The 15,095-nt window shown below is 39.0% G+C and overlaps 1 protein-coding gene across 4 annotated transcripts in view; it reads right to left on the reverse strand.

The window, feature by feature from the left end:
* Positions 1-15,095, reverse strand: part of POLQ (DNA polymerase theta) — a 53,060-nt gene that overhangs the window by 20,506 nt on the left and 17,459 nt on the right. For all 4 annotated transcript variants that reach the window (XM_017814861.1, XM_017814860.1, XM_017814862.1 and 1 more), the window contains 8 exons: positions 12,786-12,928; positions 11,140-11,344; positions 10,133-10,275; positions 7,606-7,799; positions 7,177-7,301; positions 5,492-5,735; positions 1,488-4,645; positions 251-394 (listed from right to left, as the gene is read on the reverse strand). In XM_017814861.1, the coding sequence (XP_017670350.1) occupies positions 251-394; positions 1,488-4,645; positions 5,492-5,735; positions 7,177-7,301; positions 7,606-7,799; positions 10,133-10,275; positions 11,140-11,344; positions 12,786-12,928 (4,356 nt within the window). The remainder of the gene's footprint in view (positions 1-250; positions 395-1,487; positions 4,646-5,491; positions 5,736-7,176; positions 7,302-7,605; positions 7,800-10,132; positions 10,276-11,139; positions 11,345-12,785; positions 12,929-15,095) is intronic.

The following is a 15,095-nucleotide window of genomic DNA, read 5'->3' on the forward strand; positions in this document are numbered from 1 at the left end:
AACATTTTAGCCACAAGCATGCTCACAGTCCAGTGTCTGAGCCAATTACCTGGCCTTATTACATAGCAGTATAGGTACATCCACAGCAACATGTTCAATAGTGTTTAAACATTTACAACAGCTAAATTACTCCATCACACAACTGGGATGGGTTCAGAGTACTCACAACATTGCCAAGAACCTATCTGCTGAAGGTACTTTCTTGAAATGCAGTGTCATGTAACCTAGCACAGCCTGTCCACTCACTTACCAGTCTGGTCCTGTATCTGCTGCAAAGAGATATAGTAGGCATCTTTTCCACCCCAGCACACTGCCAGTCCAACTACCAAGATGTCTTCATAGCCTTGGACAGGAAACCCATCATCTTTAACTTGCATCTGCTGAGGAGAACTCACTAAAGACATAATTTCAAGTTACAATTATAAAATGGCATTCATAAACAGGATCTTGGAAATGTAAATACATACAGCTGAGTCTAAAACTGAATATTGTTAGTCTCAGTAACACAAAGGAGCTGAGTGTTAGTAAAGGATGGAGAACTGATGTCAAGCATTTCCTTGATAGGTCCTTGGAGACGGTAAAGAAGTATTAGCCACTTGTTGGTATGTGACAGCATCTGAATATTAACATCTCATTGTGTATCTAATATTGAAATGGTTCTCTGTTGTGCAGTCCTTTTATCATGTGCGCCATGTCATAAACAAGTTTTTGTATATTATAAAATGGATATTACATTTACCACTAAACATTACAGATTGTTCAGGGGCTCCACTGAGCTGTGCTACTTCTGTGATTGCTTCTGAACCAAGGTTAAATATTTTCAAATTTGTAAAATGTAAACTTGGTTCAATATAAGCATATGTGAAATTCAGATCAGTCTCTGGATTGTTGCAATATTGCTTCATTTTTTCCCCAAAAAGTATTGATATGCTGCATTTTGCTGCTGCTTTATAAACATACTCTTCCTTTAAAATGACAAGATTAAGCAGTTAGATTCATTGCTGTCATATTGCCATAACAACAACACTCCTTAACTATCAAAATATATTTTTGACAAACGTGAAATGCTTTTCAGAGTGGAAGGAGGGAATACATTTCTGTCTCAACTCTTGAAGAGGTTGCTAGGAAAGGCCAGAATTTGGAAGGGATGCTAAATGAGAGGTTCAACCTCAACATGAGGAAAAACCTATTTACTTTGAGGATGACAGAACATTGGAATAGATTGCCCATAGAGGTTGTGGAGTCTCCTTTCCCAGAGATATTCAAAAGCTGCCTGGACACAATCCTGTGCAACCCGCTCTAGGTGAACCTGCTTTAGAAAGGGGGTTGATCTAGATGATCTCCAGAGGACCCTTCCAATGCCAAACATCATGTGATTCTGTAATATCAGTAATATCAGTAATTTCCCCCCCTTTTGCAAACTCTTTCCTTCTCTACTCCTGCCACCCTACTGTTCACAAAATACTGCACTGGAACAGGGAACTGACCTTTTTTGAATTTGCCGCCAATCGTTGATTTGGGAGACAAAAGACATTTTGTTCTTTCGCATGCCACTGAGATGGAGAATCTGCTTTTTTCCTTCCATTCTGCAACGAAAGTCTGGAAAAGTGCTTTGTTGCTTGCTACATCAATAATAGTGAAACTTTCAGCACTCGAGGGAACAAGAGGAAAAACATCCTGAGATAGTTGCAGTGAAAAGCCTTGGTCTATAGCAGAATCATCTTTTATCTCATCAGTCTCAGTTGGGTCTGGACTCCCAGTACTGACCTGGAGTGTTTTTACCTGCTGCCCTGCATTGCCCTCACTATTCTGCTGTGGCTGAATCATCTGTCCTTCATTCTTGCAAATGACTTGCCTCTTCCTTGCAGATTTCACAGAAAAAGAACTCTTTGGGAAAAGCTCTTTGGGAGGTGTTGGAGGAATAAACCCATTGTTATTATCTGATGGAGGACAGGACATTCTGCTGCTTCCCTTGAGCTGAAGTGTTATGACATCTGTTTTCTGAAGATGCAAGTTTTCTGTTTTGTTTTCTTTAACCTTGAAAGAGCTTTTTAAATCCTGGCAAGTGGGCAAAGGCTCTGGCTTACAACAGTCAGATTCAAAAACTGCATCTGGTTCTTGATTAACAGTAGGAGAAACTAACTTTCCTTTCAAACAGGAACTTACTGAAACTGGTTCAATGCTTGAGGGACTAGGCCATTTGTCTAACACATCCTGCAATCCTGGGCTTAGTTCAAACGAGCAGTCAGTCCATACCACTGGATGGGGTTTCTTATCTAAAGTCTGCTGGCTTCTCTGGAGCTTTTCACCTTGATCTCCTACTAAATCCTTCGGTCTGGGGTCATTGTTACAAACCACTGGGTTTTTTAATCCTGACTGACCCTGAAAGGTAGCAGGAAGATCTTTCAGAAAAGATGAGGAGTTTCCATGACCTAAACCTTCAGCTATTGTATCAGAGGGTGCTAGAGACACATTGTTACACTGTGCAGGGTTCTCGTGTTCTTGTTTGCCACTGACACCAAATTTATTCTGAACAGGTCTTAGATTCTGCAAAAGACCATCTGGAGGAAGCAAAGCTTCTGGCTTCTCCACAGGGTCCTTTCTGTCAGCTTCCATGATGCAAACAGCTGAAAGGTCAGTGACATTACTGAAGCTATCATCAAATAGTAAGCTATCACTCATATTTAGGCTTGCTTCAGGGACAGGGTGGCATTCTATTTGTACAACGTGTTCCCTTCCAAAATGGGAGGTTGCTTTATTAAGGTCTTTAGACACATTCTCCCCTTTCACAGAATTTTGGGTCTGGTAATCTTGTAGAAAACTGTGTAGCTGTGAGTCAGTCACTGAGAAATCACTTTCTTTAAGGCAAGGTGCAGATTCTATTTCCTTCACTATGGGCTGTAAATTAAGGGCTCCAGACTCCAAAACTTGATTACTGCAGTGCTGAGTTATGTTTTTGGTAATGTTATTTTTTGTGATAAGACTTGATAAGCTCAGTTTCCTAGCTGTTGCAGCCACCCTTTCATCAGTAGCATTCTCAGTCCATAAACTGCTTAGGTTTTTGGAGATTTCCTGTCGTGGTATTGCTGCCAGCTCCGAACCTTCTATTCCCTGCTGTCCTGTGATTCCAGCTGCGATCTCCTGTTTTATTATCATCTCAGTTTGAGTATCCAACTGGAAACTGTCTTCAAAGTCTCTAGAGTCAGAAAACATATCAGAGGCTGGACCATTCTGAACATCATCTGCATTGCAAACACCTCTGTATTTTCCTAGAAACTGTTTCAGAAAAACCTTGGGATGACTGTTGCCTTTCTGCGATGTTCCAGCTTGTAATATTCCACTGGGCTTCTCACTCCCATGTTTGCCACCATTCTGAATCTGAATATTGCAGATTTTATCCTCACTAGGACAAAAATGAACAGGTTTCTGTATCCTGCTGTCACAATGGACATGTCCACTTCCAGAGCAGCTCGCAGTTACATTACCATGATCTGTGTCTAAAGCCATCTCCTGCCTATCAATCCTAGCCTCAGCACAGCTCACATCTGTTTGAGTTCTATTAATTTTATTCTGCTTATAATCATTCTTTTCATTTCTCTGTGTCCTAGCACTATCGGGTATGACTCTACTTCCTATAATATTATGTGTCTCCACACTGGTGCATGGAGTACCCTGCAACATAACAGATGCCTGCAAACGTGCTCTCCCCTTAGGTATGCCTTCATTACTGGTGGTAGGCTCTGTAAATAATGCTTCCATTTTATCTTTTCTCCCAATCTTTATTTTGTCCATCTGCACAGAATTTGAGACTTCATGAGTTAAAGAATCTGTTTCCATAAATTCCTTATTATTTCGGTTTGAAAAAAAATTATCTGTAGAGATGGTGGGGTGGAAAGCGGGTGGATTTTCTATGTCTATGCTAAGTATATTTGAACCTTCAAGAACTGACCTCCGCAGTTTTGAAGAGGTATTTTTATTCCTAGTGCGGTTTAAATGCACATCTGTGCTTTTAATCAATCTAGAGGCTGAAGACTTTGTTCTCGATGTTGGTGTCTTTCCTTGTTCAGTAAGATGCTCTGGGATGGCTGTCCTGGAATCTATCTTGGTTTTGATTAGAGAAATTCCTTCCCTGTTTTCATTACCCGTGCATGTATTTGGCAGTTTTTTAGCACTGTACACAATATCACCCTTGCCTTCCTCTGCTCGAGCCTGTTTCTTGCCTGGGACTTCATTCTCACACCTGGAATTTTCTGTGCTACTGCTTAGCCGTCTTTTATATCCCTTTTTAATATTTGATAAGTTTCCAGTCTGCAAACCAAGGCCATTACAATGCTGAACTCTAAACTCTTTTTTGTTTAACACCCTTGAAGACTCAGCAGACTCCTCTCCATCTGACCTATGCAGTCTGTCTTCCAGTTCTGACTCACTGCTGATCACAGAGGATGTATCAATCTCAAGAAAAGACTCTGGGTTCCACTGCACTCCCATCAGTGCCAAATCCTGCTGCAGAAGTCTCCTGGCTTCCTCCACAATGACAGAAGCTGCTTCTCTTTCAGTTAAGCCTTTCATTCCAGCCATCCAGATGCTGCGCACAGTCCGACGCTCCTCTGCCGATTCTTCATCTTCATCCACAGCCCTACGAACACTATGGGAAAGGTAACAGACAGCTGTAAACGTTCATGCAAAAAATAACAAACAACAGAAGAAGCTGGTACTATTCTGTTTTGCTCCCATTTCAATGGCTTCATAGCTTCCTTCACAGAAGCACTCTATCTAAAATATAATGCACTTAATGGGAAATAACTTAATTGGAAATAAGTATTTCAGTTTTCTAAATGTGAACGGATGTCAATGAAAGACACTACTAGCTGCATACCCCAGAAGTATTGCCAGGTTTCTGTGTCCAAACATGTACCCTAGAAGTCCCAACTCCCTGCTAGGGCAAAATGCAGGTCTCAATCGATCCTCCTCCATGAACTGTTTTCCAAAGAAAGGAAACTTTAGGAGCATAAACCAGACAATTACTACAGCTCAGTCCCACAGGTATTTGATCAAGGAAGCTTCTCACTACATTAACATGAAAATCACAAGAGAATCTCAAAAGATAATCAGTAATAAATCACAAACTACTTTGATCATATGGTGCAGCTGCTTTTTAGAGGCAGCTCCTCAGAAAAAAGCTCCTCAGAAAGCTCAGAAAAAAGCTCCTCATAAAGCATTAACAATTCATCCAGGACTAAGTAGTGCATTGAAAAGAGGAATAAGAAGAAAATTTAGGTCTCAAAAACTTAGGCTACAAATAAAACATGTTTCTATTAATTTCAAAATAATCATGGAATGACTGTGATCAGTCACAGAGACCTGCAAGCTAATTCTAACATCTGGTACGAAGTCCTAAAGGTTGCCATATTTTACCACAGGTTTCATCTTGTAATCCTTCACCCTACAAACAAACTCCTTTTATTGACTTCTGGACTTACTGATTTCTCACCTTTTGAATGGCACTGAATTCTTCAGAGCAGCTGCCACATCATCAGGACTGGCTTTAGCAAGATCAGCCACGGTGACAAAGCCAGCATTGTAAAGTGTCCTGGCACGCTGTGCATTCAGCAGAGATACTCGTACCAGGTCACAAAGCTCCCTATGAACCCCAAAAGTGAGGCGACTCTGGAACTGAGAGAGCAACAGCTCCATGTTGTGCCAGCCCAGTCGATTACAGAAAACTGTTATCATTCCTGGAACACAAAAGTTACATCAGTGTCTTAACTCCAGCTCCAGTCCTACTAAGCTGGATTCACTCCCCACCCCCCAGTCTGAACTGGTATTCACTTTACATTTCCCACCTTCCCATTACTTACAGAAACTAAATCATGCCTATTACAACTATGACTAGGAGCTGATCTTGCAGAACTAGTTTATCAGTGAGGTAAAAATTCTGAATGACACTGGTTTTACAAAGATGCTGATCTTGAAAGTGTGAAACACATGTACATCCTGGAACAGGAGTCCTATGAAACAACCACACTGAAAAAAAGGCAATAGAAAAAGCAGTGATGAGAGGCACTAAGAGAAGCCACAGATCTTTGAGGAAGGCCAGCACTGATGTCCATAAGAGCAAATTGTGGATTACATAACTTCAGTTACTGAGAGCATCACAGGAGATAGCAAAGCCTATGATAAAGGTTACAACTGCTGTCCCCAGTGCATGGGAAAAGGAAAAGAGCTGGAAAAACACAGTTGCATTCTCACAGATTGGATCTACAGAATATGAAAATAACTGAAAGACATGGCATCCCTCACTATTTTTATAGTGATTATAGAATACAACTTTTATCATCTCTCTTAACTATATGCCATGTCAACAGTTCATATTACTTCCCAAATTATTTTTGTGAAAATTATTAATACTGGGAATAGAGAATTATGAAACTGCTACAACAAAAAGTTATTTATACTACCAGAATTAATTTAAACTACTCTGCATCAGTTGGCGTGACCTTTTCATTTTGGGGCTTTGACTCATGCTGCAACCCACACATAGGGTTTCGCAAGTTGAGCTAAAACTGTCTTATAAATTGAAAACCCACTTATGGAGTAATGGAGGACTTAGGCAACAGAAAAAAAATATCTCGGTGACATGGTGGGCTGATACTTCTACTCCTACACAGCCTAATTAAGGATGTTAAGTTAAAGGTGGCAGCTATCTGACCTCTTGTGATCTGGTGATAAATGACCCAGAAACTACTCGCTCTGTTTTGAAAACTATAACCTTATACTTTCCAGTCAATTAAATTTGCAACTAGAAGAAAGCCATGTTCCATCTTAGAGGCCCCAACCTTTACCCAACGCTGAAAGCTTCTCTTTCCTGATAGAGCAAAGTTTTAGAACAGACGTGTAACTATTTAACATCTTTAGTATTGAACACAGATGATTTCCACAGATTTTCCTCAGCATGCTACAGGATTGCTTGATTCCACTCAGTTGACCCCCTTCCCACAGCAGTGGTTCCATCTCAAAGCAGGGGCAACCACGGGTTAAGCTATAAATCCGTAAGAGGTTTTACAAGACTGTTTGTTATTAGTACTACACCATGGCTATCTTAGCCTCATATCTGGAAGCAAAAAAAAACCCCTGACTAACCTAAGACTCCTCAGGTATTTTGCCCAGACAACTCACCTGCATAAGTGGCAGCAGACTGCTGCAAGGACTGAAGCTGGCCACGACTACAGCCATATTTCTTGGTCATATCGTTTAAGGGAACCTCGCTGATTAAATCCAGAAGGGCCAGACTGGTGAAAAACCTGTTGAAGAAGCACATGTAGAAATAAAATTGTCATCCAGGGCACATTACTGTACATGGCAATATGCACCATGATAGCATAGGACAGAAGAGCACATGAAACAGAGAAGATGGCTTCCAAAAACAACAGCACAAACATCTTGTGCCAGCAATGTTCTCAGACCAGAGCAAACCAGGTCCAGGTTCTCCAAGCTATCAGCTCACTCAGAAAGAGAGCCAGTTCCTGAAAACAGACACAGAGCCTGTCCATCACAAATGTTATAGCCTCTAGCATTTGCACATTGACACCCACATTCTATGGCTACCTTTTGTGGATGGCCATTTGTCTGTGCTGTTTCTCTGTTTTAGCTATGATTTTGCCTCTTACAGAACGAGCTAGAAAGCCTTCTTCAATCCCCACCAGCTCAGCCACACGTTTCATTGAGGCAGGAAGCTTCTCCCATAAGCAGAAAAACTGGTACCAATCAATTGTGGTCCACTCCTCATACACTGGGGTGACCTAAAAAAAATAAAAAAATCTATTTCAGAGAAACAAACAGAACAGAGCTCTGGGTAAACAAAAATAAAACCTAGGGAAAGCGGTTAGAGCATCCTACACACTACGTAGAGGCACTGAGTCATAACCACGTACGATAAAGAAAGTAAAACCTCTTCTAACATAATTTTTTAATATTTGTACCGATGAGATCTGACTCATACAGGTACTCTAACAATTAAACAGTTTGGAATCTTCGTCAGATTACTCCCTAAATCCAAGACACTAAACAATTTTTAATCTCTATCTTCATTCTCCTTTAACAAAACAATGTTTTATTCTTTTTTTAATAAAATTTACAAATATCTGTCAACCTCTTAAAACCACACTAACCACCACCACAGCATTTGGTAAAGCAGGAAGGACAAAGATTTTGTCAGAACTTGCTGAAGCTTTCATTTACCTGGAGTACAAGAAATGTCAATTTTATTAACAACTAACAAAAAAGCCATCCAGGCCATCCACACACTTTTAGACATAAAACCAATTCTGTTAACGTTCAGTCAGCACAGAGTAAGTTTCAGTATGAGGAGATAAAATTTGTTCACATCCAGATCAGTATAAAGCAAGATTAATTATTTTGAAAGAACTAACAGTTCCTGGGGAGCGTTTAACATGATACAGAACACCAGATGCCTACATAACTGCAAATCATCCATGTCCCTACATCTACTGAGAAGAATAAGAGTTATTAAAGTGGGGGATTGTCTTTTTTTCTTTACTGGGCTTTTGTTGTGGGGTTTTTTTTTCCTTTAAAGAAAACTCTTTTCCTAATTTGGCAAATACTTATTTGTTTTAACCAACTTTCCTAAAACATAAGGTCTTGGAATTCAGTTTCATATTTGCACAAGTAAAAGATTCAAGCTTAAGAGAGTTAAAAAGCATTATAGCAGACAAACTCCCTGTAGTCCATGAGGAATAGATGAAGATCAAGTCTTAAAAAAATTTAAAAAGCCACCAAAATAAAACAAACCTCTGCCCTTGAAAACGAACAGCCTTGCAAGAAAGTGTTTTAGGGTAGCTTAACAGAAGAGAATCTCAAGAACATTTTTTCAACAGGGTATTCAATTTAAAATAACATAAGACAAGCTGCTGCAATTAAAAAGTACAGCATAAAAATATACTGCCGTCACTGCCTCTACCCCAGGACATGACCAAATTTCTTCCTTTTTTTTCTGTTTTGGAGATGCAAACAGGGAAAAAATTCACTGGTGCATAACACAAAGGAGTTCATTTTGCCTAATAGAAATAGAACAAAATATGATGTAGTCCTCTAAAACAGAGATATGGGTACACATGGGGCACAAGTAGAAAAAAAAAATCTGTCAGTATGAGCCCATAACTAAGAAGAACACAACAAGCAGAGGCAGGTACCCGCAGTCTCTTGCCTCCCCCATCCCCCAGCTCAAAAATTTCTGTAATTGCAAGCACATTCTTCTTGAAGTGAATATTTTTTTTCAGACAAGATGCCCAAATTTTGTCTTTGATTTGTCATTCTGATAAAGAGAATACACTTTACACTTAAGAAGGCTGAAGACGACTGTCAAATTTAGGATGATGATTGCATGGTGGGCCTCTGGCAGCCACAAATCCTATGTTGTTCACTGCAACTCCATCTGGTTTCCTCACTAATCTTCACAGGTTTGTGGCTTCCTCTCCAAAGGTCTTAAATAGCATTGCTTAGCTTTTCAAGTGTTCATGTTCATAAATCTTGACACACTTTGGACACTTCCCCTCACAAGATTTATCACACTCCTTCCTTTAGCCCTGGCAGCATCACCAGGCAAGTAAATTAAATCAGAGATGAATTTCACTGTTACTGAACTGAAGAAAGGCCCACCCACAGGAAGAAAGTAGTGTAGCTCTCTGAGGCTTTTTGCAGGAAAAATAGATACTAAAACCCCCAAAATTTTCTAAGCCTCCAAAACTAATATGAGATTAAGCCTGCTGATGCCAAACCCACAACAAAACCAATTCGTTTCATCAACTTCAAGTGTCTTGGAAAAATTACCATTATCTTAGGCTTAAAACTTACGAAGTTCTGAAATCTTACAAAGTCAGGAGTGACAACAATGGGCTTAGATGGCACACAGCACCTGCCTACACAATATGGGAACAAACTAGTTCTGAAGAACATTCTATTTAGAAACTTTTCTTCATGAAGGATAAGCGAAGCAAAGCACACACAGAGAAAACCCAACTATGTTCATAGAGCCTTCAAGAACTCTGCATTGTGCTGTCTCTCCTTTCCTTAGTTTTGGCAGTACAAAACACAAGACACAGAACGAGGAACCTACCAAATAGACAATATGCAGATCATTCTCCAGAACAAAGCTTTTCATAGCTCGCTGCAGGTCAGCAAAGATTTCCATGGCTTCAGTTGGTGAAAGAGAAGAGGAAAGAGTAGCTGAGCCAAGATGTGTTGGGTGATAAACCTTTGCTGTTTAAAAAAAAAGGAATCACATAGAAAAACATTTAAGTGCAAGTTTATATATCATTTTCAGGTTGCAATGTATTTGAGAGATACCAACTCTACTAACTTTTTCCAACTGTTTTTTTCAAAAAATAGTGTATTTCTCCATTCTGAAGACAGAAAAATGGAAATAATAAAAGGTTTAACTAGCCTTTTTCAGAGGCCAGATCCCAAGCTCAGATCCCTCTAACTACTCAGACTAACAGTTGTAATAGCTATTTGAACAAAAAACATTGGAGTCCCATCTGCCATCCTGCCTAGCAGTTACCATTTTGACTATTTCTTTCTTAGGAACACTAAATATCTCCAATTATCTTTTCTTTAAGGAGTTACAAATTAACCTGTAATGGGGATTCTTACTACTACTGTAAGAGTCTCATCCTTAGCCATTTTAAGAAAATAGCCAAAATCAGGGAAAAGTGCAATCATGTACACCAAGCAGTTCTAGAAAAGACCTGCACTCTTTTAGACTGTACTGGTTCTTCTCCAGAAAGACAAAAATCCTAGTTTACAGTAAATGTACACAAATCCTGTGGTTAAAGCATGCTTTGTTAAAAGATATTTTGGGAACTTGTAGACTAAGACACATCAGTCTTAGAGGTGGAGTGCAGGTGATGTGCCTTCCAAGAACACATGCATGGAAAATATGCTAAAGCAGGTACAAAAACACCCACTGGAAAGCTAAAAAAATCTTGATACACATGATTCTTTAAAATAAATAGAAAATGCACAGAAGTCCTTATTATAAAGTTACATTGAACATCTACCCAGCTGCAGAAGATTTACTGAATCAAAACTAACTGCAGTCACCGGGAAGAACACCAACGTTACCTTTCACATCATTGCCAGAGTCCAGAACCTGAATGAATTCATTTTCCAGCAACCACGCCACACAAGCCTCGATAGGTCCAGCCTGTGCTTTGTCTTGTTCTTTCTCATTTTCCCACTTGCTTTCTTTCAAGCTGGATGCAAGCAGAGTGCAAGAAGCATAGGTCTGCACATCATCTGGAGTGTTGGCCACTCCCCCCACTATGATCTGTTGAAGAAAACTACTTGTTCATGTTGCTAGAGACACAGTAGGAGAGAACATCAGATTGGAGAATCAAAGAGGTTGATCCATCATCTAAGTTTTAAAGATCCAGTACAAGAGGGGAATATAAGGCAAAGCAACAGCCAATCGTAAAGATTTTTCTTGGCAAGAACCCAGTCAATTTAGGTAGAAGTAAGAGACTAATCTATGGGAAAGAATTAATTATAAAATCTTATTTTGAAAGTGGACATACACATAGCAGCAATTTAGATTTGAGACTAGCCCTAGGCATTTTGCTTAGCCAACACTGTGAAATATTTTTCACATGTTAGAACACAAGCTGCAATTTTCTGAAGACAAAAAGCAAACTAAGAAGGAGGAGTTCACCTAAGGCTTTTCAGTATACTGACATTTTCTCTTAATAAATGCAAATGCTATACCCCATTATTGTTTTCCTGATTGAGATTGATTTTTTTCCCATTGGATTTTGGTTTGGTTTTGTTTTTCACACAACTGCTCTTTCCTTGTGTGCCATTTCCATGTGTGTGTCTTCCTCGAGATAAGCAAGGTGTTTAACTATAAACTTTCTTCCATGATTTCAATGGATTTTTTCCATGTTACAAAGAAACAACACCTGAAGGAAACTCCCATCTTTTAGATAGATTTTATGTATAAAAATGCTTTGCTAAAAATGGTTTGCTAAAAATTCAAAATCTATGGAATCACAACCAAGTTCTAAGTTTCACAGCAGTTTTTGCAAGACAGTAGAAGCATAGCAAACAAACTGTATTTAGAGAGTCCTGCATCTAATCTAGGTTCAAGCCCAAAAGCAACTTTGGGAAAAAACCACATAAACTCACTTGCGTGGAAAAAAATCCTTTTGGCCCTTTTTACTTCTATAGGAACCCTACAGAGGAGGACAGGCTAGAGGAAGCAAATTGGGTACCACACCTGTTTCCTCATCAAAAATGTATTAATAAAATTTCAGTCATTTCTGTGCAAAAGAGGTAGGTAAATTGAAGGGGGAAATAAGGGACCCTACAAGGTTCTACAGATTTCATTACAGCCCAATTCAGTCTATAAAGCCTCTAGGATCACTAATTTGCAAGCATCCTCCAGTTAAGAATGTCAGGTCACACATGAAGTTTAAGAATTACACTCATTTCTGCCTAAGGGTTGCATCTAAATGCAAAAGCAAAGCTTAGTAACCCTTGTTTGAGCGTGCTCACATCCTAATCTGCAGCAAGCAGAGAAACATTCCAGAAAAAATGCTGAATACTGAAGGAAGCTGGCAGACCTAAATGATTTTCTTCTGAAGATGCTTGGTCTGGCAAGGGAGGAAACACATGAAAAAGAAAGTGCACAGAAAACATTTGATGGTGTCACAAAAGAAAGCATTTTACAAGAGTGCAAGCACAGTTCTAATCCCTCTCCATGTGTCCTGTACCTCAAGTATTGCTCTTTTCATGCTAGAAGCAACACCTTCCCCTTCTCTTCTAAGCAAACAGCTGCAAACAGGCTTGAGAGATCCCTGAAGCAGAGCAGTTCCTTTCGATCTTTCTGAGGGCTTGCAAACCAAAATGCTCTCACCTATTGGAAAAGAAAAACAAAAAATACAAAAACATCAATGATCTTAGTACTGCATCTTAGCACTCTAATAGCTGCACTCATTTCATCAAGGAGATATTATTGGAAGGGAAAACTGTAGTTATTTTCCAAAAAGCCGAGTAACAAAAGAAGAGAAAAACCTGTGCAACCTTGAACAGTGTATATGAATTGCTATTTAAGAACTCCACAGATGTGTAATACTTAAGAACTAAAAGCAGAGCAAGCTTCAAAGTTACATTAGGCTAGTGAGGGTCTTGCCAAATCAGCTAAGAGATTTCACAGCCTCTCTGTGCATCTGCTTTTCTGCTGAACCAGTCTTGCTTCTTGTTCTGGAATTGATTGGAACTATAATACACAGTGGCATCAATTTTTCTTCTTTGCTACATTTTTAAACTGACAAAATTCTCAAAAGAGGAAAACATAAAAGCTGCAAAGCACTTTGACATTTTGTGTTCATTCAATCATCTTCCAGTCCCGAAATAACACAGGTACCAAACTAATTCAGAAATGCCAAATTATTAATCTAAGTAACTATACATTCTCTGAACTTTCATATATGCATATACATGCACACACACAAAATCTTAAGTATCCTGAATGGTTTCCAGCGCAAGTACATCTAAATAAATCTTACCTTAAAATTCTCTATCAGATATCGTTAAGTTAACCTCTAACCACTTAAACTCTGTGGGAGACAAAAAAGGTCTGAGAGTCATGAAACAAAAATGAAAATAATGGCTAAATTCCTTTAATGAGATCACAGTACAGCCTGCCCATGGAAAATACAGTGGTCACAAACAGGAGACTTTTTCTACAAAGCTCTTATAGAGAAAGTAGGTCCCTGGGAGACTCTAGCTAGTTAGCAGCATTGCCAAATGGCACAGGATAAATGAATTAGGGGTAGGACACTTTTGTCTTTGACTAAGAAGAGTGCATTAGATTTGGATTAGCTGTACAATAAATATCATGATAGGGTTATGATAACTTGTTAAGATTTAAATGCACATAGTCTGGACACAAGGTAATTTTGGTAGTAGGTATCTTAGTAAGATTCTAGGAATGTTGTGATAAAACTGTAGCTGTGGTAATGCTAAAGTAATCAACAAATTCAGAGGTAATGAAAACACAACTGCACTTAAATTTAACGAACAGAATAAATAAATGCAGTGTAGGTGAGTAACAAAATACAACTTAAACATGTTTACATAAATGAATTGCAGGATAAATACACACTCAGAGGACATGTCCTGGATTTTTTTATCCTGCCAGGTGAAATCTTTGACATCTGTTGACCACATACTTTTGATAGAGCCAAAGAGTACAGAAGATCAACTGCCTGTAAGAATTATTTTGCGAAAGCAAAGCTTATTTTGATTTTAGCAATTAAGAACATTCAGTCACTTTGTATTTGGGTTTTGATGTGACCTACAATTCCCTCCGAAAACTTTGATTCTTCAGAGTGGTAAACCTAACAGAAAATCTAACAGAAAATGGGTATCCCCTTGGCTCTGTATTATCTGACAGTTATTCAAGACTTGGAAGATATGGAGGATACCCTTTCCCAAGATGCCACTGAGAACTTAAAGCCAATAATTGCAATGTAGTAAACAATAAAAAAAAAAAAAAGGAACTGAGCTGTTCCAATATTCCTTATTGACCATTCCAGATGCAAGGCAAAGAGTAGGTTAGCATTAGATTAGACAAACACCAGAAGGCTCTGGCTACCCAAGCATAAAACTTCATTAAAAACAATAAAGGCCCTATTATATTTCTAAGTTTTGTTCATCGATATGGAGCAGCTTTACCTATTTCTCCTTGGGAACATGAAAATTTTGATGAATGCAAAAGTAATCAAATTTCATTCTCTAAGATGATATTTTTAAATTTCCATCAAACCAAGAAAAAGAAACTAAAAGATCAAACCACAAGACAGCCCAAAAGTACAATGGTGGGAGAGGAGGAGGCATTCTACCCGACAGCAATTATCTTTTGTCTGTCAGCTGAATTTCATATCCACATAAGGCATTTTTTCCAGCTGAAGTTGCTGTCCTCCAGTCTCCCTACTCTGTGAAAGAGTAGCAGCTGGCAACATAGCTTTATGTTCTCATCCAAAAGACTCTGTGGAGTGGAAAAAAATGGTACATTCATG

Source organism: Lepidothrix coronata, unplaced genomic scaffold (genome assembly GCF_001604755.1).
Source record: "Lepidothrix coronata isolate B3197 unplaced genomic scaffold, Lepidothrix_coronata-1.0 Scaffold46, whole genome shotgun sequence".
In the NCBI taxonomy this organism is placed as follows: Eukaryota; Metazoa; Chordata; class Aves; order Passeriformes; family Pipridae; genus Lepidothrix; species Lepidothrix coronata.